This window comes from Amblyomma maculatum, chromosome 7 (assembly GCF_055883805.1).
Source record: "Amblyomma maculatum isolate TAMU_Amacu chromosome 7, ASM5588380v1, whole genome shotgun sequence".
In the NCBI taxonomy this organism is placed as follows: domain Eukaryota; kingdom Metazoa; phylum Arthropoda; class Arachnida; order Ixodida; family Ixodidae; genus Amblyomma; species Amblyomma maculatum.
Window position 1 is genome coordinate 54,498,146 of NC_139350.1, and position 25,295 is coordinate 54,523,440.

General features: G+C 45.1%; 1 protein-coding gene across 3 annotated transcripts in view; it reads left to right on the forward strand.

The window, feature by feature from the left end:
- LOC146183232 (organic cation transporter protein-like) overlaps positions 1-25,295 on the forward strand; it is an 82,975-nt gene that overhangs the window by 17,134 nt on the left and 40,546 nt on the right. For all 3 annotated transcript variants that reach the window (XM_084608701.1, XM_084608703.1, XM_084608702.1), the window contains exons 3-5: positions 11,513-11,616; positions 12,664-12,818; positions 23,306-23,474. In XM_084608701.1, coding sequence (XP_084464827.1) covers positions 11,513-11,616; positions 12,664-12,818; positions 23,306-23,474 — 428 coding nt within the window. The remainder of the gene's footprint in view (positions 1-11,512; positions 11,617-12,663; positions 12,819-23,305; positions 23,475-25,295) is intronic.

A 25,295-nucleotide genomic window follows, 5' to 3' on the forward strand; every position in this document is an offset into this window, starting at 1 on the left:
AATAATTAACACAATCGTACCTAAAAAGTACAAAGAACCAGCTGCGCTAGCTTGTTCGCGTAGTAATTAACGCACGCGCGCACTAGTACTGTCACGCAATGCCTGCACGGGCAGCATCCCGTCCTCGTTCTGTCTTGGTTTCACTCGCCGCACGTTTACGGGCCCTGGCCTCCCGCATACGTGCTGCGTTCAGTGGACGCTGTTTCCTCTTTGCAGCACTCATGTTTTTTTTTTTTTTTTTTTTTTTTTTTAAGCGATGGCTCTACTACTCCAGTTACCAGCTCATAAAACAAATCGCTGCATCTAGATGACCTCTAAGCTTAGACAAGGTCAAACTGGGTCTTAATCTGCCTAGCTATACTAAGTATCGCGTGAACTGGTGCATGACCAGAAGACTTACTGACCGTTTGTTCGTGACTACTGACGATGATAATTGACCTTGACCACAAGCCGATTGGTCAATGACCTTGATGGCTCGCCTGATTCTCAATGACGTCATTACCCACGTAAGTAATCATGCGATGACGCGAGTCGATAACGCGCTATATAGGATAAAAGCGGCTATGAGGTCCCGTCCTCTGCCAACCAAGCAAGACAACTACTGCTCTACATACTTCGTTTAACCTCGTCTAACCACTGCTATGTTTTCCCCAAACTTGAGAAAAGAAGCCCCCTTCCAACCGATGTTATGTGCATGTCCTTGCTTGAGAGAGGCTGTTCCTATACTTCTTCTCACAAGAGGTTTACAGCAGTGCGAAAGGCAGGGGGATCCTCTATTCAGGATCACGCACACTATAGTAGGTGATTTCGCTGCGGTGCAGCACCGACGACGATGGCATTTTGAAAAAAAAAAAAGTGATATGGCTATTACGCACAGTGGGCTACAGACCCTATAAATATAATGAGCGTACCAGTTAATTATAAAAACGACTATTCTATATTAATTTACCAGCTAGTTAGCAAGTCTCGGCGGTGTGCGAGGCACTACACCGCTGACAATGGTATTCAAAGAAAGCTGTCTCCAACCTAAAAAAAAATCTACTTTTAAAAATTGCGGAAAATATCGGTTAAAAAACCGCGTTTACTTATATGCATGATCGTTATTGAATTGATTGATTTATTTTTTTTTAGTTCTTGTTCCACAGCTTATACGAATTGGTTTGCATAAGCGGGATTATTTAGGTCTTTACGGGTACTTAAGCTGTCAGTAATTACTTGATAGTTATGTTTTCGTTCTTTTGATTAAGTGCGTTCCGGTGCTTTCTTGGTGACGATTGTTCCAGCTTCAAAGTTCCTACTGTAGTCGGGAAGTTCGTACTGTTTGCAATCTACGAGAACGCTGATTTTTCGTGGATTGCTATTTCTGCGCCTGTTCTGTCCTTGATTTTAGAGCCATCGATATAAATGATTAGATGTTGTTCATTTGTTCTGTCTGATCAAGTGTACGTCGTTTTGCTAATTCCATTCTAGTCCCAAAATTTCATATTTCAATGCTTTTTTGAATGCCATACGCTGTTTTGTAGAGGTCGTTTACCTCCTCCTTTAATCGAGTATATTGACAGAATTGCAGTTATTTGTTGTTCTCGTATTGTATTGCGTATTGTTCTCGAATAACGGACGTCGACCATCGTGATGATTACCCACGTCGGTCAATCACACGGCTCTTCCACCGAGTGCATAGCCCTATCAAGATGAAGACCTCCCAAGGCACGACGGATTATCCTCAACCTAAACAAGGCTAATAGCGTATGTGCTATTTTAATGCCGCTTTTAAACATACTTTGTAATTTGTTCTTGAAGAACATATCATCAACGCACAGAATAAAGAATGGCCATCGGTATGGTGTATTGCACAGACGGCAATTCAACGTCCGTGGCCCAAACATTTTCTTATCGTGAAGCAACGTCTTCGGCAGCGTCTATATGTGTCTGGTTTAAAAATATATGTATATTCGCTGCAGATTGCATTCACAATCGCTTAACACTCTTTAAAGCACTGGTGTCAATGAGCTTCTGAGAAAACGCTCAGGAACCCTTGATAAAGCATCCGGGATAATGGTACAAAAAACAACCAAACAGCGACCCAGTGACAATTTGCGCAATTTGTCTTTGGGAGAGACAACACAGTTAATGCAAGGAAATTGAAATTGAGTAAGGAAATTGAAGGTCCAGTAACTTCCTTAAAATCCCTCACGAAGAAATCCCTCACAAGCCAGTTCAGTCAGCGTGAATATGCAAGGCAAATGAACACTTAGGCGCCTATAAGAATATCTACTAAAAAGGGCTCGTTTGCCGATTTCAAAAAAAAAAAAGAAAAAGAAACTAGTTGATGCCCAAACAAGTAAATATAGCCCACTTCGCGAGACTCCAGAGGTGCAAGCAAGCTGTGACGGTACACTGGCTCGAGATCGCCACAGAAAGGTTGCGAATATTGTGTGCTTACATAGGTGCACCGTTTTTTCTCGCACATTACACCCCTTGGAGGACGTATAGGCAAGTTGCGACCCAAGTAAATGTTGCAAACCTGTACCCGAGGTCATAATGAAAGTTGATGACCCACCCAAGCCAGTGTATACTGCGTCATAGGCAAGGCTTCTGAGTACCTGTAGGCCACTGTTCCTCTTTCTGTTTTCACTGTTCCGAACCTGATGGAGAGGAATCCCGAAGTACTGAAGGTCTCCACTGTCTCAGATTATGTCACCCAAATTATTTGGCCTCAAGTACACTCTTTTTGTCCGAATAAATGAGAGCGATGTCATCGGGCTAAAATCTTAATTTCGTACTTAGCCAGTGTGAAAGTGTGAAACAGCTGTGCTCTTAATAATACACAGGAAAAAAGCATAAGTATATAGGGAGAACAGCAAACGCAAAAGCGCACAATCATGGCGAATAGATAATTCCTGTGGCAACATAGGTTTGGTTTATAATTGGCCTTTTATATATAGCAGTTTTTATAGCACAGCCGTATGCCGTTCAGCAAACATCGCCAGTATTGGCACGTTCTAAGACTACTAACGAGAAATCTTAATGGACTTTATATTAAAAATAATGCAACGCCGCTTTGAATGGAAAATACTTCGCCAATCCCCACTGATATTGTCATCAATTCCGCACAAGCAAATGAATATGGGTTTGAAAACTGCGACCTCTAATGGAAGATATGTCATGCGAGCCACCCGGAGGCAGAAACGAAGAAACATTTTTCATTTTTTTACTAAGAAATATTGGACAATTTCCTGCTACAATTTTTACCCGATTAGAATCGGTGCTTTTTGCAATTGTATACTATGCCCAGTAAGAAAGTTGGAGGCACAAACTCAATATTATAATATACTTGAGAAACCTTCAGTAAAATAACAGGTGCAAGGCAAGGCGAATTTTCTTCTGTAGAACTCGCTACTAATAACCTCGAGAGTTCTAACCCAGCCGGTTAAAATTGGCTTATTTAGTTTCGTCGCAAGTGACATGGACCCTTCGCTGGAGCACGCTGCTCACCGTCAAGTCAGGAAAAAGGCTCTAGTAAAAAATTAAAGTTGATCACAATTCCGTATAGCACAACCCCGCACAAGAATCATCTGCATCACTGTACGCAGCTCAATTCACACCACCTGGTTTAAGCGGGGCGTTATATCTATTTCGGATGGTCTTTCCCATATGTAGCAGCTTACGATTGCATGCCAATGAGCACATGTGAGGTCAGAGAGGCACTAATTAACGGATTAGTTATAAGCGAGTAACTTATCAAAGTGCATGCAGGTTAAGGGGGAATTACAGGCGAATTATGATCCGCAAGCGGAGCGCTGACGGAAGTCATTAACACGGTCATGTCGTATTCTTCAAGCGAACCTTAAGAGTCCCCAATTTTTTCCCCTTACGTGATGCATTCGATTTGCCAACTGCTGAAATTAACCAGCTTCAAAAGAGTTCTATAGGACGAAAGAGCACGTCGCGATTTGACGGCAACGCCTTCATTTCAGAAGGTGGGGAACGCCAACGGGCAACCGCGAACCAGAAACGTGTTAGAATATGTTCTGGCTTCGGAGCAGCTGAAAAACGTTCACACCGAAGGGATACGTAAGTTTCGCGAAGGGTTTTAAGCCATTCGTTACTCGTTCAGAATTGCAGACAGGTCCCGGGTGACCGTAACACATTGACCAAACTCGGACGCGCTTGTCTGCGGCTCGGTATACCATTAGGCAAGCCTCAGCACGACCGGCCTTGAGCGACGGCGAATGTGCACAATTTGACGTGCACCGCGGTATGCCAGATCAAGATGCTTGAAGTCCAGCCAGCAGTCAGCGGCTTTTGTTTGGTTGTTTGACCGATTTATGCTGCAGTAGTAGCTGGTATCTTCTCACTTCAGCACGGCCCATAGTTGTGTACTGCCCAGTCAGTTACAGTCGAGAACGGCACGCAAGCACATAAAAAACAAGTGGAGGTCTTCGCGCACGAAGTTCAGGCTTCAGGCAGATTCTTGATTTAAAAAGTGAATGGCTGCTCATAGGACCATCGGCACCGAGTGCTTTGTCGGCCGAGCTTCGGATGATTAAAAAGTTCAAACATACCGAACGGCTCAAATTCACTGAAATTTAAGCTAGCTGGGTCCGGTATGAAACAGCTTAGGAACTTAGGTTTTTAGGTACAGCGGAGTGAAATATTAGCCTGATCCGACGGCGCTTTCCTGGAATATAGACAGAACTTAGCACGTTTGTTGACGCTGCTGCTGAACGGCGAAAGACCAGAGCAACCGCGAAATGGTGTTTGGGCGTCATTCTAAAGGCGGGCCCGTCCTTTACAACGACCAATCAGCTCCTTCATCCTCTCTTAAAACCCCTTCGCACACAGCATCCTCCTTAAGGTTTCCTACTCAATCGTACTTGAAATATGAGGATTCTGTCTGTGCAAGTTGTGCTTGTGTGCTACTAAATACATACTAAATATATGCAGTCCAAACCACGTGTATTCCTCTGTGGGAGAATGCAAATACCTTTTTATCTCCCACAACTTTAAAACTATCATTGACTCACCTTGTGATTAATGAAGTCTGCGTGTGGTTTCAGAATATCTGAAATTCACAGCCATTGTGGAAAAGGGAGGAAAATGCATTTATTATAAACTTTTCGTAACGAAATAAAAAGTATAGCGAGATGAGCTGAATAGTGAAGGACCTCATAATAGCAGATATAAAATATGAAAAGCGACATAACTAAGCATATGGTTTTTATTTATGCGATTTTACGCCCCAAACGGACTCTGGCTACTAAGGACGTCGGACACCTCGACTACCCGGAGTTCGTTACTGTGCACTGGCATCGCATAGTATATGGGCTCCTTGTTTTTGGCCTCCATCACCTCCGCTGCCACCGGAACACACGTCCTTGGTGATCAGGGGTAACCACTGAGCCACCGCGGTAGAGCAACTGTGAAAAATTGTAAATATAAGTAACAATGGCCTGTCCATGCCCATTGCACCACAATGTCAGAAACTTGAGTTTGTTCGCTTACCCGCTCTGCGGCGCTGCAGTTCCTTGACGTTACACTTATCATTTTCCCTTTCTCAGATCTCTGCGTTGAACTCGGTCTAAATTAACTCCTTTCCGATAGCCCGCATAGGTGAGTGCCGGTAAGGTACTGGTCCTATGTCTTTTCGTCCTGAAGGATACTGGGAACCTGTAATTCAGGATCTGCGAGTACTTGTTAAATGCGTTCCAACCCAATCTGATTATTTGGTTATTTCACTTTCGTGGTCCAGATCTTTCCTAAGTAGGCATATTCCCTAAACACTCCCAGCTCTTCGCTACCTATCGTGAATTGCTGTTCCCTTCCGAGCATGTTGAACGCTACTTTAGCCTCTCTTTGTGCTCTCTGTTTCAGCCATTAATCATTCTTTGCAATTCGCTCCCTGAGTTACTTAGCACGGCAATGCCATAATCTAATTGCGAATCAATAAATATTCTCCATTAACTCTTATTGCTAACTGTTCCCAATCCAGGTCTCCGAATACTTCTGAGCAAGCGATAGATAGCACTGAAGAGATCGTGTCTCTTTGCCTAACGTCCTTCGTTATGGTGATATTATCGCTTTCTTATGGGGGGATTATGTTGCTGTTGAGTAAAAAGAGTTTCAGTCACTGACCAAGTCAACATGAAAAAAGAAGAGGTTTCGGAACCCCTACGTGTTCCTTGATCACAATGAGGCGGACAAGGCGAGGGAATGGAAATTTAAAGGCGAAGCTGGTGACGTAATGATTGTGAATAGATTAATGGCATGTTTCCTGTTGTGCGATTCGTGACTCCGGTTGTCGTCTGGATGAAAGACGACTCAAGCAGCAGCCACGTTGTCAGATTCTTTTCTTTAGCTAAGATTGTAGCATCATCCCAGGCAATTTTGCTGTGTCCCTACTGTAGAGTCACCGAGCTCGAGACCGAGCTCGAAACATGTCGTGGTCGCGTTGTTGAGACCTCGCGCTGAGGGGTCAGGCATATTTACGACACGGGAAATATATCGCAATGGAAGCGCGAACTCTGTCTTATCAGAGTGCGTGCTCCTAGTAATGGCACTTCGAGAAAACGGTCTCGTGTCTGAATTCTGTAGCTGTTACTTTAGTAAATACCTTGTGTGTAACTGATAATAAGCTTATCAGTCTGTAATAGTTCACCTTGACGTCCCCATTTCTATGTATTACGATAATGTCAGCGTTATTCCAATTAATTGATTAATTAATTATTTGAAAGCATACTTATTTGCAGAGCCTCCATAGAGCATTTTTCCAATATTCTGGTACTCTAGAAGTGACAAGGCACTGCATTTAGAGAGAGTTCAGTTTTTTTACAGTAAGCTTTTCACCGTCCTTCAACATAATCTGCAGTTACCTGATATTCCCTGCTGTTTTCCCCTTTGCATTGTTTGCTTTACTTCGTTACCGGCGGAACGAGTTGCTGCTCTGCACTACTGCCACTCTCAATATCGTGCTGATTACTTTGGCGACTCTACAGATCAGCGTACAGCTCCTTGACATATTTTATCATCGTATGCGTAATGTAAACCTTGTCTCATATCGCAAACAACTGAGTTTTGCCTATGCTTGGCTTCACCTTGGTGGCTTTTAGGCTGCCGCTGTTCTTCAGAGCATGCTCAATTCTATCCGAGTATACTTCCTTACGTCGGATAATTTAGGTTTGTCGATTAGGTTCTATAGCTCAGTCAGTTCTAGCCTGTTTGTTTGGTCGGAGACTTTCATGCTTTGGCGTCTCTTAAACAGATCCTCGTCATACATAGATGGTTTTCGGGTATTTTTAAGTTGCCGGACCATTGCGGAGGAGGGGAGCACCCCAAAACAGCCGGCTCGCTTCTTCTGTTTCCCTTTTCTTTTTAAATTGTTAACTTTGTTGTTAGGGTTTTTTATGAGAGCGCGTCCGGGCGCCCGTTGAAATTGAAATACGTGAGGAAAAGGTCTTTGGCCAGGATCGCGGAGCCGAGCCCTGGTAAGGTGGTGGTCGGGCCGTGAGACGGAGCAAGCATCATGGCGCCAGACGCAGGATTTTTGGCTCTCGAACGGTCTACGCCGCATCTGCCGCTCGTACCACTTAAGGACCTGCAAATGTATACACACCGCAGTGCCTGTGCGACCGGAGGAGGGTACTGGTCGTTGTTTCGAGTGACATCGAGTGTTTTCGTTTTTTAAAAACTTAGTTATCGTGCACTTGCCTGCGCTTATTACAGTCAGCAACCCATAACGAAAAGAGCAAATATGCAGCAGACAAGAGGAAGGCAAGGGCGCCTCGCCACGACAATTTAAAGAGGGAAACGGTCACCGGAACCATGAGAAGCCTCTTCATACCGAAATGTCGGTATTTTTCGTATTTACAGTCTTGTTAAATCGCTGATCATTGGTGTTGAAATATATTTGATTAGCAACAAGGATAAACAGCCGCATGTACTAGTTAAATACAGACCAAGAAACCCCATATGTGTTGTACTCTACCAACTGATACTCCAGTGATAATCATGGCAATGGCTGTTGTCTTTTGCTTCCGTAGGTATTTATGTTGTGTGTAACCTGACCTTCAGGATGTTCACCAGCGCCGCCATCATCCGTGGCGGCGGACGTGATACATTCTGCATTACCGCGTGTGTCACGCAGATCGAACAGGAAGGGCGGATAATGCTATGCTACTCATGGTATCAAGACGCCAGAACCGAGCCAGCGTAGAGACATTGAGCATTCAGGGGTAGAGCACACGCACGCAGCGCAGCGCAGCGCAGCGTAGCGTAGCGCACGCACGCACGCACGCACGCACGCACGCACGCACGCACGCACGCACGCACGCACGCACACACACACACACACACACACACACACACACACACACACACACACACACACACCAAGCCACGTTGGAATCAGCGGAAATGAGAGAGTGATGCATGTGCTGCAGCAGCCCGTCATACTAAAATACAGCCAGTCAACATACCACATAAAGATGTTCTAAGACTTGTAACGAGAAAACTGAGAGTAAAATGGCAGACCTCATGGAACAACGAAATAAATAATAAATTGCACCTTGTCAAGTCGATCATTGAAGAATGGAAATCGTGCAGTCACCAAAAAGGCTTCGTCGAAGTCCTTTTATGTCGTCTTCGCATCGGACAGACACATCTGACACATAGCTTCATTCTAAAGAAAGACGACAGACCCCTCTGTGAAATACGTGGAGGTGAACTAACAATAAACCATGTCCTAATTTCATGCACTGAACTAGATAAGTTAAGAAAAAATATTTTGCACGTTTTTACACAGAACAGATCCCTTTCCATGCCAGTCTGCTGTAGGGAGACGATGCACTGGTCGAAGTTAAAAATGTTCTCCATTTCCTAAAAGATGCAAAGCTCCAGAACAAACTTTAATATATATATATATATATATATATATATACCAGTCCTTATCCACTAAGTAAAAACAAGCCTTGTTCCTGGCTCATGATAGCCTGAGTTGCTACGCACGCATGCAAACAAGAAACACGTCAGCAGGTATGCCCCACGTTGGGAGGCAGTAGTTCGCCTCCCACCAGCCCACTGGGCCGCCCTTTTAATTCACCGCCAACCACTCGTGTTGGCAATGGGTGAACCAAAGGGCGCCAAACTTGGTAATGCACAGGTATGTCCGGGCACTGAACGGAGCACGCACAGCCGGTCAATTCTTTAGCAGTACCGCGCGACCGACTGCCCGGCGCTACACTGCGACAAAATTTTGTTGAAAAGTACAGAAATTATGTTCTGTTATGTTTTCAGCTTTTTAATTTTTCTGTGATTTGACAGTTTTTTCAGTTTACAACTGATTGAAAATTTTTGTAAATTGGGAGAAAATTTCAGCTTTTTGTTCTTTTTCTGTTTTTTTTTCTGTCGCAGAGAAAAAAAAGTGATGCAAATATATACATTTTTTACTCTTTTATTTCACGTTTTCTGCCTGTAACGGCAATAAAATTGCGCTTGCGCCAAAGTTTTTAATGAACACTATTTTTAAGGCGAACGCCTTGCCAAATCTATCTCACGAATATTTCTTTGTGCTGGCAATACTCGATGGCACCCATAAAGTTGGCCGCGCAGCAGCCGTTGTCTAGCCACTGAAAAGAGGCTAGTGGAAAAATGAAAATCAGATACCACTGTAGGAGGGAGCCAACCAACTACGGACCTCAATGTGGCACCACTAGTTATCTCCTTTCGAATCGAAATTGTTATGCAGCCAATCGTCAGACAGCGCCTTCGGGGTTGTCATACCATTTCGATTGCTATTCAGAATTTACCTGCTTTTCAAGTAAAAATCAGTATGCGGCAGAATATAGAACGACGACAAAGATATATCAATTGTTCGCCTTCCAATCAAGATTTTAGCTAGAAAACAGAAAATCACTTATTTTTCGTGAACGTATTTCGGTCAATAAAGTAGAACAGATACGCCCTGTACGGGTACAGAAAGTTTCTTTACAAATACCTGTAATTTCACACACATTTTTTTTATACTGTATTGCACCGGAAGGCGCAGGAAATGACAAAGGAAGCGAGGGCAAGCGTACGCCCACAATTCCTGCTGCTGCAGTGAACCTTGTCTGCTAGGCTGTTCTGATTATTGCAAACGCCTGCCACAATTGTCTGTAATGCATCGGCGTCCCAGGAAGCTACCACTGCTTGTTTTTTTTTTTTTTTTTTTTTTTCGCTACGTGTAGTGCAGATAATATCTGTATTGAAGAACACATATTTGGAACAAACAACTTAGCATACACGATAACCATTTGCCCTCGTTACTTTTTAACAAATTATTGTCAAGGAAACTTAAATATCGGTACATTGATTACTTCCAAAAGAAACCTCCTAGAGACAGTACCCGCACATGCTTGGAACGTTACAAGTCTGCATTAATGGAAAATCACACAGCAACTTGAACAAGCGCTCTCAGAACTCGGACATGAAACTTGATGCGAGGGGTTCCGTCTAACGAAGCAGAACAGCCAAGACGACGACACTCGCTCAGGTAGCATGATTACGCCCCCCCCCCCCCCCCCCCCCCCCCTGCTCGTTCACTCTCCCGATTTCCGCTTTGCTTTGTCTCAGCGCCGCTACACCGGGCAGTCGAAGGCCGCGCCGTACTGCTAAAGAACTAGCAAGGTGCAAGTGACTTGGTTCTAAATGAACCACGCCTTTTACATCAGACATCAACGAACATTATTTGTCTACGCGGTAAGGCATTAGCGTCTTCTATCAGACCGCATACAAGGACACCAAGATTCCTCCAACAGGCTGTGCTGCATGTGTTCCACTGAGTGACTGAACTTCTGCCGTCCGCCGCCTGGGGCCACGATAAACAAAAGACCACGCTGTGCAAGAATGAAAGATTAGAGGTGCGCGTTTGATGGAGGACATTGCTCGCGAATTTGCTCTCGACATAGCCCAGAAAGCCAACCCCATGCCACGTGTGCCTTCAACATAGGGCGCATGCTAATGTCCGTAAGCATACGTAGGTGGCGTGAAAAGAGCTACGGGCGCTCCTCCATAAAATGCTTCCTCCTCTCCCAAAACTGTGTGTTAGGGAGCAGCAGCCGACGCGACAAACTTGACCTTGGGCTCTCCATCCTACAGTCGCTTTTTCAATTCGATATAAGCAGTGAAATATGTTATAAGGCAATAACGCACTCCACTTATGCGCTCCGCCGCACTAATACAACGCGCAAAGCTACGTGGCACGAGAGGAAAAAAACCTTTAAAAGCAAGATTATGCTATGCATTAAAAAGTTTGACCATTTCCGTCAATATGTGCAAAACATCATCTTAACACTTGCTACAGTAGTATGTGGAATATTACACATATTACACCGTGTGTTAATTTAGGAATTTATTTCTGTCTACTAACTTCTGCTGGTTTCCCAGGGGGTAAAAAAAAACAAGGTTCGAACAGCGTAAAAGGTTTTTGTTGAAACCTACTGAGTGTGTGACCAAAAAGGACACCTGCACGTCGCAGTGGGACTTGGTCTGTGGCCGGAGCTACCATCGATCCGTGGCTCAGAGCGTGGTCATGGCAGGCGCCTTGGTCGGAGTTCTACTCTTCGGTGAAATGTCGGACCGGTAAGTGACGCCGTTTCTCTTTGGAAACAACTGACGATCGGTCGGCGCTGCATTTCATGGCTCAGAGCTGGAACCCGCTCCTTGCCTGCAGGCAGTTCGGCGATGTGGCTACGCCGTATGCATTTTTCGTAGTTTTAAGAAGCTACGAAGGATTTTGATCGTACAAACTGAAACGGTTGGGCGGATTGCGTGCAGTTGTAGTTTGGATGCGCTGGCTTGCCAACTTGATGAATGTTCACGCGCCAGCAGCTGCGCAGTTAGGGCGGATGGCTGAAGGCAACCTTGTATACCCGGGCCACGTCTCCTCCGCCGCAACATAATTATATCTCACTAAAAAAAATAACAAGAACAATAAGATTGGGATGGAGCGCATTTGGAAAGCACTCGCAGATTATGACTAGCAGCTTACCGGTATCGCTCAAGAGGAAAGTATACAACAGTTGCAGCTTACCTGTACTCACCTATGGGGCTGAAACGTGGAGGCTAACCAAGAGAGTTTTACTTAAGCTGAGGACAACGCAGATGGCTATGGGACGAAAAATGGTAGGGGTAACATTAAGAGATAGGAAGCGTGCAGAGTGGGCCAGAGAAATAACTCAAGTTACCGACATTCTAGTGAAAATTAAGAAGAAATGGGCATGGGCAGGACATGTAGTGCGAAGAGAGGATAACCGATGGTCGCTTAGGGTAACAAACTGGATTCCAAGAGAAGGAAAGCGTAGCAGGGGGCGACAGAAAGTTAGGTGGGCGGATAAGGTTAAGAAGTTCGCGATAGTCAAGTGGATGCAGCTAGCATAGAACCGGGTTAAGTGGAGAAATAAGGGAGAGACCTTCGCCCTGCAGTGGGTATAGTCAGGCTGATGATGATGATGATGATGATGAAAAATTACCGGAATGTAGGAGGGAGAACTAATAGAGTGCGATGGGAGGCTAGTTGGTAATGGCAGGAGGGAGAAGCATGTGGAATATTGACAGGTTAGTGGCAGAGAAAAAATTGCCCTGGCAGGCTTTACACTGTGCTGCCCAACGCCCATGCACTCACCGCAGTCTTGGCCGCCGCACGACCTTCTTCACGGGCGTACTGATCATCCTGGTGTTCGGGTCCCTTTCCTCGCTGGCTCCGGGCATAGGCTGGTACAACGCAGGACGCTTCGTCGTGTCCATGGGAGTGGCCGGATGCCAGGCGACCACCGTCTCGCTGCGTAAGTTACGATCCTTCTTTTGTTGTCCGCCAGGAACGGGCGCTGAAAGGCTACGCGTGCGCGACACTAAGCAACTCGATCAAGAGTGCACTGCTGTGTTAAATTAAATTATTTCAGGTTTTTGAAAGTGCAAGACATGAATGAATATCAGCGGCACTCACATTCGAAGTGGTTTTAGTTTTAAAAGCGATGAAGGATTTTTTTTTTATACTCGTTGCGATACCTTGTGAAACTTAAAAGATTGTCAAGCGACCCAGCTAAGAAAATTTAGCAAACTGCAACGAAGACTTCATGAGATGTGAGACTGCTTAGCATTGCATTTGTTTTCCTTCCTTCAACCTTAAGATCTACGCAGCATGACCGATTTCTGGCAGTGATATGGGTGACTGACGCGCTTACTACATTTTGTTGGTATTCATGGTGTACACCGCTTGGGTTCGCCGTACTGTACTTTGAGCTGTGTTTTCAGGTGAACAACGTTTATACATTGATGGTTCCAAAGGTTAAGCAGCACGCGTAATTTTGTTCATCACATATTCGTCAGTGTCATCTCGCAGCATCGCAGTGTCGCCAGTGACAAGGGTGGAGTCGTAATCGTTCGCGACAAATCAAAGCTTTGTTGTTTTGTAGTTGGACGGTCCACGATATTGGTGTTTGGGAATTGTATAGATCATTTGAAAAACTCTGGAAGCAAGCTTTTTTGCACAGCAAAAGTCCCTTAACCATGGCGGCCAAACGTGTCCTGGGGGCAAAAATTGGATGCAACGCTTGCGACGTCTATTGTGACAATAATGCCGCGGGCCTATTCCTCCCTGCCTCTTGCTGTCGCGGTTAAGGGATTAAGAGCAGCACCTACAAACCATTGCTTGCCAGATACCACTCACGCTACCTGCGTTGCAAATGCGAAACAATGCGTATCTACAGTATCCAGATGAAAGTACTGTACTAAACTTCTGCCCCTACGACGGGCCGCGCCGCCATGATAAAGGGTTTTCACTATGCAGTGAAGCTTACTAATGAAGTTTCTTCCTGCTTCATTAACCTGGGCTTATTTAATGAGCACTGGCGTCATTTGCGTTTTTAATTGCGCCGCAGCTGTGGTGGGCTTTCGATGTGGTTTGTAGTTGGACGCCAAAGCCACTGAGGCACCGCGGTGGGTGGGAGGTCTTCCACGCAGGCTGTCAATATTAGTTGTGCAAGCAGAGCTTTGACGGGCACCTGAAGTTGCACCAATTAGTGGAGAGTTGCGACTTATCAGACAGGTACTGCTTGCGACCTCTTAAAGAGTGCGCGAGCCAGATTATTAAACTGTGCACGTCAGTCCATGCACGCCTGCTTCGAAAAGAACTGCGTTTTATTGTTCCGCGTTTCAAGACTAGATATGAAGCAGCAAGATGCTGCGTGTATGTCCCAAATGTGTTTAGCAATTTGCCAGATGAATGTTTTTCTGTTGTGTCGCGGTCTGAATTAAACTGTTTTTAGACATGTTATAATATTTTGTTAATTCCAAGGTTTTCACGTATCGGCGTACATGTCAAGCCTTCTTGCTGTAACCGCTCCTTGACTTTATTTTTATTTTATGTGCAACCTATTTTCAAATCATTCCGTTTCTTTTCTTCGTTGGTATGTCAATTTATGCCGGTATTGTACACCCACATCGCATAGCCGATGATGCCAGGCCACGTCACACAAGCCATTATTTGCTTAGATGGGACCGTTTTGCCGTGTTGATTCCTGGGTGTTCAATAAAGGTTGTTATTGTTATTATTATTATTATTATTATTATTATTATTATTATTATTATTATTATTATTATTATTATTATTATTATTATTATTATTATTATTATTATTATTATTATTATTATTATTATTATTATTATTATTATTATTATTATTATTATCCGCTCTACTTCTACCAACCTTGTCACGTTTATGACGTATGCCTCTGCAGCAGTCCTTCAGAGGGGTCAGGTTGACACTGTGTACTGTGATATGAGCAAAGCTTTCGACGTTGTTACTCACTCACTACTTCTTGAAAAACTTCTACTCTCTGGCGTTGAAGTCTCACTCGTAGCCCTCCTACGCAACTATCTCCTTGATCGCTTCTGCTTTGTCAGTGTCAATGGACAGACTTCTTTCGTTTACCCTGCAACGAGTGGAGTTCCTCAAGGTTCAGTACTAGGCCCGCTTCTCTTCTCCGTTTTTATTAATGATGTTTCCGCGGCGATAAAGAACTCCTCGTTTCTTCTTTATGCTGATGATATAAAAATATTCAAGGTAATACATTCTTTTCAAGATTGCGTGTTGTTGCAATCGGACATATCTGCTTTTTCTGATTGGTGTGCGATGAATCGACTTACCCTCAATTCTTCCAAAACTAGGGTTGTGTCCTTTACTCGTAAAACACATAGCTTTCTCTACCATTATTCTGTGAATTCCGTGCTGTTGGATAGGGTTGATGAAATTAATGACCTTGGTGTACTTTTTGACCGCACCCTCAGCTTCTCCTCTCACACTAACCGCATTGCTCAGCGGGCTATGCGCACACTCGGATTTGTTTGCAGACTTTCGAGAGAGTTCCATGCTCCACTTCCGTTCCTAAAACTGTACCTGTCCATATGCCTGCCGGTCTTGGAGTATGCGTCGGTTGTTTGGAACGGCACTTGCAAATCGAACTTGGACAAGGTTGACAGAGTACAAAAAAAATTTTTACGGATATTTCATTATCGCTTTCCTTGCGCAACTTCCCCCTCTCGCTCCACCAGGAGCGCCCAACTGAATCTTCCTACCCTTCACTGCCGTCGTATCAGACTTGATATCATATTTCTGTACAAACTCCTTCATGGCCACATTATGTGCCCTCAGCTCTTAGAGTACATCCTACTGCGCGTTCCGCAAAAGAGCATGAGGGAATTCAGACCATTTCAGGTTTCTCCTCTTCATTCCCACTCCCCTCTGGACAGGAAGCAGTGGTTATTTAACTCTTTTTGTCCTCACCTTGACATCTTCCAAAACTCGCTCTGTTCATTTACATTGGATGTTCGTAGCGTTGTATTCTAAATAGTACTTTATCACTTAAAACTCCCACTTTCTAGCCTTAAATTGTATTTACTTCACTTTTTGCTTTTTCTCCTGTTCAATGCTGTCTGTATCGTGAACTACTTTTTATCCGTTTCTTACTTATATTTCAACTTTAAACTTTATATTCGAATCTTACTGCCCCTTGTTCAATTTTACTTCTTTATTGTATTATTCTGTATTTCTAGCCTGTGTTTTAAGTACCATGCACTTGTTGCGCCTGGAAGGGTTGTTTATTTTATGTATATTTCTATATTACTATAATCAATGTCAGTTATTTGTTGTTGTTTTTTTTTTGTCTTCTATCTACCGTTCGTTTTTTTTTTTTTCTTTATTTCCTGGTGTGCTAAAAAATTCTCTCACTGTGTATATAAGTGATGCTACTCATTGTTTGCTTACTTTCCGTGATACTTTTCGTCTGTTTCATTTCATGTATTATTTATTTCTTTTTTTGTGTTCTCTTTGTGTGTGTAAACATGTTAGTGCTTTTTCATTTTTGTTTCTTTTTTTTTATTTGTGCTGCAGCACAAAGACCACATGGTTGTTCCTGCGCACATTAAATAAAGATTGATTGATTGATTGATTGATTGATTGATTATTATTATTATTATTATTATTATTATTATTATTATTATTATTATTATTATTATTATTATTATTATTATTATTATTATTATTATTATTATTATTATTATTATTATTATTATTATTATTATTATTGCGCAACGGCGGGGGTCTGTCTTTCCTGTCTTATTTGCGTTTGCTTACTTTTTTGCTATAGACTTTTTTTACCTATGTACCCTGTTCGCCAAAGCTATAACCAGCTTGTGCACCGGCTAACTAGGATGCTACGCCAGGCCAACCAAGTTATCGCGCTCACCAACCACCATATGCATGCGCATTGGCGGCCGGCGGTCATGGCAAGCGGTGGTAGTGAACAGCGTGTGCTGTTCTGAAGCTTGCTACTGTCTACACTTCCACGTTCGCTGCTGTGTAGGAGGGTGGCGCTGGCAAACACTCTCTAGGATAGGTTACAGGCAATACAAATAACTAATAAACAGTCGTCACCGTAGCTCATTGGTACAGCACCGACGCAAAATTCGGAAGCCGCGAGTTGGGATCCCATCGGCGGCATGTGTTTTTTTTTTCTTCTTGTACTTTCTAACCAATTACCTCCACCACTAATTATAACTTCACATAAAACATCACCTATGCTTTCCTTGGTGTCAGTGGCTGTTGGCTCCATTCTTATATATGTCATCTCGAAGTCCCCCATTTTCCCCTTCATCTGCTGGCAACATGCTTTGAGAAGGACGAATTGGCTGCTTGTGAGCTGCAGCAAATTATCTGTGAAGACAGAAGTACCCCTGTACAAAATACAATAATGAAACTAAACTGTGTTTGATCGCTAGGTGTACATCTCGTTGTTCTACAGTATTGTGATATGACAATCAGTGATCATCATCATCAGCAGCAGCAGCAGCCTGACTATACCCACTGCAGGGCGAAGACCTCTCCCATATTTCTCCAATTAACCCGGTTCTGTGCTAGCTGCATCCACTTGACCCCTGCGAACTTCTTAACCTCATCTGACCACCTAACTTTCTGCCGCCCCTGCTACGCTTTCCTTCCCTTGGAATCCAGTTTGTTACCCTCAGCGACCATCGGTTATCCTCTCTTCGCACTACATGTCCTGCCCATGCCCAATCAGTGATAACATGGCATAAAAAATGGCGTTTTTCGATCATATCACATACACCTAAAAAGTACTAAAGGTACTGGAAGAATCCACATATTATTATTGATTAATTTAGGCACACATGAACCAATAATCTTTTGTTCACCGAGAGAAAATGTGCAATGCAATCTAACCTTGACGAGAGGTAATGACCACCGGAATAAATTAAGATAAGGAGGCGTTTGGAAGGACAGGAGGCTTTATGCAGCAAACTCAAAGCAGGATCATGGCAAACACCTATGTCGTAGTATTAAGAAGCTCTCTTTCCTTAAAGGCATTAAGTGGGCGTATAGGCCGCCTGCAATGGCCAGGCGGCGACGTTGCATTATATCGTTCAACGCCACTAAGCCGGCGCCGAGTAATTTGAGATGGCCGGCATGATTGGGTTGCTTCCGAAGCAACCGTCTGGTAGTCTAGGAAGGGGATTATGTTGATACGAATATGAATACGACGAAGCGGGCACTGGGGCTGGCTCGCGCTAGGCCCGCTGGACGTTAAAGCATGTCTCATCATCATGTATCACGTCGTCCTGTTTCTCTCATGTCACCGTGTTACATAGCTTGCCACTACGTAACATGTTGGTAGATGTATGGGGTACGCCACCCATCTACATTTTGTCGCCGGAGCAACGCTTTCTACTCGTCTTGTTCGTCGGATGCCTGAACTCTGTCGCTTGGCTCTACGCCAGCCCTATCTTGATCCGACCTAACCAGCCGCTGTCCCCAGCCCTGACCACATGACACGACGAACTGGACAGGCTCAGACCCAAACCGATCGATACTATATGCCCACTACAGAGCCAAAACAACACACTCCCAAGCCCGGCGTGTCCGTGAGCGTTGGCTTCCGGGGTTCAGAGGAAGTACCGGAGCACCCGCGCCCCACGTGACGCCGACATCACTGCTCTGAGCGTTGTCTATGTGATGCGACAAGTGGCAAAACAGGTGCGGCGGTAGCTTCGGTATAGTCGATGCCCGAGGAGCGCCGGTATCCGCGGTAGCCATCAGAGGCCGCAACATAGAGACTGCGGAGGAAGTTGCGATAGCGCTGGCTTGCATAGGAACGGAGGCCAAGTTCATAATTAGCGACAGCAAAACTGCCATTCAAAATTTTGGGAAGGGGAGGATATCGCCGGAGGCAGCCAAAATCTTCACCCAAAGAACGCTGAATAGGAAAATTCAGTTAATTTGGACACCCGCTCACGATGCCGTGCCTGGTAACGAGGCGGCTCACGAGCTAACCCAAGTTTTCTACTTCCGGGTAGCCGTCGAGCCCCCCGAACACTGGGCATACGACAAGCGTCTGCAAAGTTACGGGGAAATAATCGACCATTATAAATTTGGACGTAGACTGGTACCCCCGCCAGACGTTAGCCTAAATAATAGAGAAGCTGTCGCGTGGAGGCGGCTAGAAACTAATACGCTCATGAACCCGGTCTGGGCGTTTCACGCGCTACCAGACCTTAAGGACAATGATCTTTGCAAACACTGTGGGGCGAAAGGGACCCTCGACCACATAATTTGGGAGTGCCCACAATCTCCAGGGATAGGAAATAATACTACAAGTAGAGTAGCCTGGGATACCCTGCTGCGAAGCGCGGACCCTGCGATCCAGCACCGCACCGTCCATCTGGCGGAAAAGGCCGCAACAAGCCAAGGGCTACCTGCCAGCCTCTAACCCGCGGGCGCAGGACTCCCCGTCTTCCCCGGCACGCGTGCCGGGGGGCGGGGAAGAGGACGCCCATTTCCAATGATGGAAATAAAAGTTGTGTAACCAACCAACGACGGAGAGAGAGCGGTGTGGCCATCCGGGTATTCTAGAGCACTATAGCCCAGGGCCCCGGATCGCGGAGCGGATTGAATATGCCAAGCGCCTTTTGCAGTCCGCGCGGACCGAGCGTCCGCCGTGGACCGAGATTGTTTTGGCTCTTTTTGCTTTATCGCTGCTACCTCCGCGTTGCTACGCCCGCGCTTTTCGTCTCGTATTCAGTTCAAGCGGGGTATTGTTTGTCGTTCGCGTCGTTCGCTCTGTGTTCGTAGCAGTGCGTCGTTTTGTTTATTTGTGCTTGTGGGTGTGCCAGAGTTGTAGCTTTATTCGGTTCCTAGTGTTTATTATGGGTGAAATAGCGAAAAACGCGCTCAGTTATGTAGCGACAGTCACGTTTTAGCGCTCGTTGAGAGCTGCCCACCGATATGAAATATTGAAGATGCCTGCAATAAATGAACGCTTTTTCGCTTCCTCGTCGTCCTCGAACCCTTCAAGTAGAACAGCCAGACCAGCGAGACGACGTTTTCTCTCGGCGTCTATGTTGAAACTCTCGGTGGAAAAGTTTTCGGCAGCGCGCGAACAGCGCTGGGGAGGAGGGTGCACGCGGTTGGTCTGCTGACTTCGTGTGAATGCTCGATGGCCGGATGGACACGCGGACGCGTGGTCGCGTGGCACCGGATCCGTGCTGACGCGCGCGGACCGTCCGCGCTCCGGTCCTTTCGTCTGAACCCACTGGCGAGAGCAGCCGGGACCTGCAGCTCTGGAGACAAACATTCATCACATCTTTCCTTTAATCGTGGTGACAAGCGTTTCATCTTCTATTCTTCGATCGTGCCCGCGCTCACCGCAACTTCATGCATCGTATTTCAAGCAATCGATCGGGACGATCGCACGTTGGCCCTTGGTCATGCCACGAATACGACAACGACCAAATGGGCAGTTGCACTGGCCGCAGCGCTCGCGCTAGGCCCGCTGGCCATTAAAGAATACCGCATCATCATGGATTCGCGTCGTCCTGTTTCTGTCATTTGGACGTGTTCTTTCGCTTGCCGCGACGTAAACAACATGACAGTTATTTACGGTCTGAAGGGTATTTATAGCATGGTCGAATGTTTTCGGCACCCACTAATGCATTAGTGACACTACCTGTTTATAGACGTCTGCCTATAAAATTTTCAGGAGTGACAGGCAAGCAGCTCACGAGAAGCGTCTATCGCAACAAACTAAGCATGTGCACGACGTTGAACGCCACAGATCGTTTTATTTACGCTTGTCCACGCCTTATGCCTATAGCGCCCATCGATAGATTCATGCCATGTTTGCCTGAGGAGCTAAAGGACCCACGAAAATTTTTTACTAGAATTAGAAAGCGCGCACTATCAATAGGTATTCCATAAATCCTATCTGCAACGCAAAAAAAAAAAAAGCTAAGCCAGTTTCATTAGCACCGAACATATGGGCGATCGACAATGATGCTCCTCCTCTACCCCTCAACACAACCCACACTGAAGCGCGCGAAAAAAAAAAATTAGTTGTGGTTTAACTCTGGTTAACCGTATAGTTGAATTGCGATAGCAACGGCGGAAGCTTCTTTTTCCTGCTACATTATTCCCCTATCACGCCCTATCAGTGTAAGGTGCTATATTATTGGGGACACTGAAGCTGATCCTTTAAGAGTATGACGCGAGAACGTGTTACCAGTCTTCTTCTTCTGCTCCTCCTCCTCCTCCGCCTCGGCGGTTCAAGGTCAAGCGTGGCCTCCGCGGGACCACGCGACGACTCAAAACCTGGCGCAGTATTGATATCGCAATACAAAAAATAGAAGAAGGCAGGTCGCGACCGCACCCCACGGTACCCCGTCTCGCTCGCCTAACTTCGGAGCGTCCAATGAGCGGGCGCACCCTGCAGCCCCACTGATTTCAGTGGGGAGGCTTGCGCACGGCGATGTGTCGCCCAAATCGGTTGCGAGCAGTCACCAGGACCACTTTTTAAAAATTATTTCCAAATTATCGACTCCCCGTAAAGGTTTCAAATCTGACTCGAATACTCACAAAAACCACCTCTATTAATTGCTTGCATTAGAATTTTACTCCAAGTAGCAATTTAGGGACCCATTAGGTTCTGCTATTGCATACAATGCCTTAAGAGTTGCGTCTGACACTCGTGGCTCGCGAGAACGCCGCGCAGGTCAAAGGTAACTGGGGCAGGCACAGTTGCTGGCATGGTTGCCTTGATTATTGAAGCGAAAACTTTCTTGCCCCATCACGTGAAAATCCGGTCGCCGGCATGTGGACTCGATGGTACCCCAAAACGACTTCAGGTGTCCACAGAAACAAGTGTGACAGATACTTTGCCGTTCTTTAGGGTAGATTTGTCCGCGAGATTGTCAACGAGATTCCGCGAGTGACATGTACTGCGCCTTTGCTTTCCTGTAAACCAATTATAGCACTCAGGTGAACTTTGGTGCGTTCAACGGAACGCTGATTGTGTTCGACAAAGGGTGCGCGATTTCTCCACTGTAGATTCTGCAGTGCTTTTGGAAATGTTTTTTTAATCACAGTGCTTCGTTACTAATTAAGGCCAAGCAGGAGCCCCAATTGAGCCAGTGTAGAGCAAGCGTGTGAGGAGCCGACGGCTAAGCAAGCACAACAATAAAGTGTTAATCTTGGAGCTTTTTGAAGATATATAACGCACCTGATGCGCTACCTCTCTTGCCGAGTCACACGAATCTTACCTCTCGTGACACTGCCGTCCGCTGTACTCTTTGCAGCGTTCTATTTTTGCATCGCATCTCATTGTACTTATTTTCTGTGATCACTCGCTGCTCATCTGACTTGCATTAATTTTAGGAAATATGTTTGCGGAACCATGCATATAACTAATTTTTCTTCTGCAAACGTCATGCAGGAAGCTAGTGTCACATAGCACAGCAGACTGACTTACGACTTGTTACCTATTGATCGCCTCCCTCCTGGCTTAAAATCTAAACAGGCCGTTCGTATACACAAGAAAACCAGATGAATTCTCATCGAATCACGTTATGAACCGAAGCAAAGGTGTTTAGTTTCCCTTTATAAGCGGACACAAGGCAAGGAATGTGTGAGCTACCCCTTAGGAACGTGACGCAAAGCCGCAATCCACATATGTTGTTGTCCTCATAAAAATGGCGCGTATCAACAAGGTAGACTATATGGCCAGCACTATCATAGATATAATAGCGTCGTCGTCGGTGCCCATGGCCGTATACACAATGTCTATGCCAACAGCAATAAAAACGCGATCACTCAACTTGTACTCCACGGGGATATCAGAAACGATAAAGTCGTCGATTAAATGAAGCAAACAACTGTGCTCACCATATGCAGATGTTTACTAGTGTACACGCAGGAGAACAATTATTATTAGTGTCAATCCCCCCAAGCTGCGACAGACATGGAACTTCGAAGCGTCGAAATAGATGGAAGTGACCAAAGCACATTACATGATCGTAGTCGCCATTGCTTAAAATGGCCCAAACGCAGTATATTTGAAGACCACAAAACTTAATATGCCTGTAAACGTCACAAAATATTAACCAAGATATTTTTGCTTGCATACAATGTTGAAAACAATTTAATATGCAAAAAGTTCGAGAAATATACGTATATTTGGCCATTTAAGTACCCCGCGTGACTAAAACAGACCAGTGGCGCGAAATAAATCGAAATTGACTGTTCTTGCTTGACACATGTTTCTGTTTGTTTTGACGCTAACCATTATTCTTTCTCGTAACTGAAACTTTCCGTAAGAAGGTTGTGATTTCACATACAGTTCTAATACTGTATACGGACATCACCTGTACGGGCAGCACAAAGTATTCTAAGCTGTGGCTCAATTTTGTATTCTGTTCCTTCCGTGCCCAGTGATGGAGATCATGCCGCCGCAGTACCGAATGATGATGAACGTGGGCTTTGGAATCGGATACACAATCCCGTTGCTGCTGCTTCCGCTGCTGGCCTACTACATCCGCGACTGGGGATACCTGCAGCTCGCCACGGGACTGTCAGCTCTCATGATGGTGCCCTTCTGGTTGTGAGTGCAAACATTCACTTGCTGTCGGTCGCATCGAGGCTTGCTTCTTCATGCACGCATCGCTTTAGATGCAGTCATCCGCGTATATCAGCCTATATTCTTCATTTCACAGGTTTGTTTGCAGCTCTTTGAGAAAATTTAAGGACTAACGAGGCCAGTCAAGGTCGGGCGCACTACGCGGTTGTGTTCCTCGCGCCTGTCGACTATAGATCAAGAATGTGACAGAAATACTGTCACTTTGTGTGCGTCATTCTGTTGTAAGGCTGACTGGGGGGCACTCAATATTCTTTCTCCCGATTTTTTCCTCGCGCATTTCATGGGCGATAATGAAAGCAACGGCAGGTCGGGGGAGGGAGCCCTTCTCGATGACTGGCGTGGCGGCCTCAACATTCGCTGGTATATGGAACCAGTTGTTTCCGTGCACATTTGGCACATTTTATTCCAGCATAATTCTTCGGTAGCGTGCATTAAGCCACAAACGGGCGTGCATCGACAAAAGTATGCACCCAGTACTCTGATTTCGGGAACTGAAAAATGAAAAGACACTGTGTTAGTGCGACAACCTGACTGTGATGCTTTCGACTTGCATTATTGATACGCGTAAACGCAAAACAGCTGTTTTGCTCAGGTGGGGGGTAAATGTTCGCGTAAGGAAATTCCCCATATCTCATCAAGCACAATTTGATTATTTGGTATTCTAAGAAGGTTCTGTACGGCCATGCCTTGCTTACAAAGGTGTGAACAAATTTGCATGGCATTTCAGAATACGTAGTGGTCTTTGCGAAAAACGAAGATGTGATTATATGCACGTGGATCGCGATATCGAATGCTACATGTCATCAGTGGTGAAGTGCGATGGAAAGTGGAAATTTTATTCCATTCTCCCAACTGATCACTATCCGTCAGAAGGTGTCTTATTCGTCGCGTTATCTTATGCATCAGTGGAACAACTATTACAATTATTAAAAAGCGAAACCTCAACCCTTGTAAAGAGTCAACAGACTATCGACCAAATATTCAACTTAAATATTAAGCACAAGTACAGCCCTTGTAGAATGTTTAGAGCCCAGAGGTTCTGTTTAATTCTAAGCAGTGTAGTGGGGCTCCTTTGGCGCTCGTGGAAGTCGTTCCCGTTGGAGAGGGGTTTAGGGGAAACCCCCAATGTGGAGTAGAATTTGTAACAAGGGAGTGATTACTAACATACGTCCACCCAAGCGTAGCCATACGGCTACAAATGAAAACTATGCAGTTTTCTTGAAAACTTCGCAGTTAAAGAAAAATTCACCCTGGTCCATAGTTCGAACCCGGGACCACCGAGTAATCACTCCCTTAGTACAAATTCTACTCCACCTTGGGGGTTTCCCCTAAACATTGGACTCGATGGTACCGGGTTCGAACCCTGTACTAGGACGAATTTTTCCTGAACTATAAAGTTTCCGGATAAGCTGTATACTTCTTTTTAGCCGTATGACAGCGCTTAGGTGGATGTCAATGAGTAATCATTTTCTTATGACAAATTTTCTTGCCTACTAGAATTTGGAGCAGTGGGAATTCATTACGAGCCAGACAGTGTCGCTCAAAATAAAATACCGTGGGCTCTAAACGTTTACAAAGACTACCCCTGCAAAAATAAAGAGAGCTAGGTTTTTGCAGGCATTCTTATTGCTGTTTATATCTCATTTTATCACACAGTTGCTAAAGTACCGACATGCCATCATAGAATTTAATATCTGCTATTTCAACGCGGTGAGCATATTTTTTCTCTCAGTGTCTTTTATTTACAAGTTTAACATTGCTTGTTCCTTGCCTTGTGAAAACTTT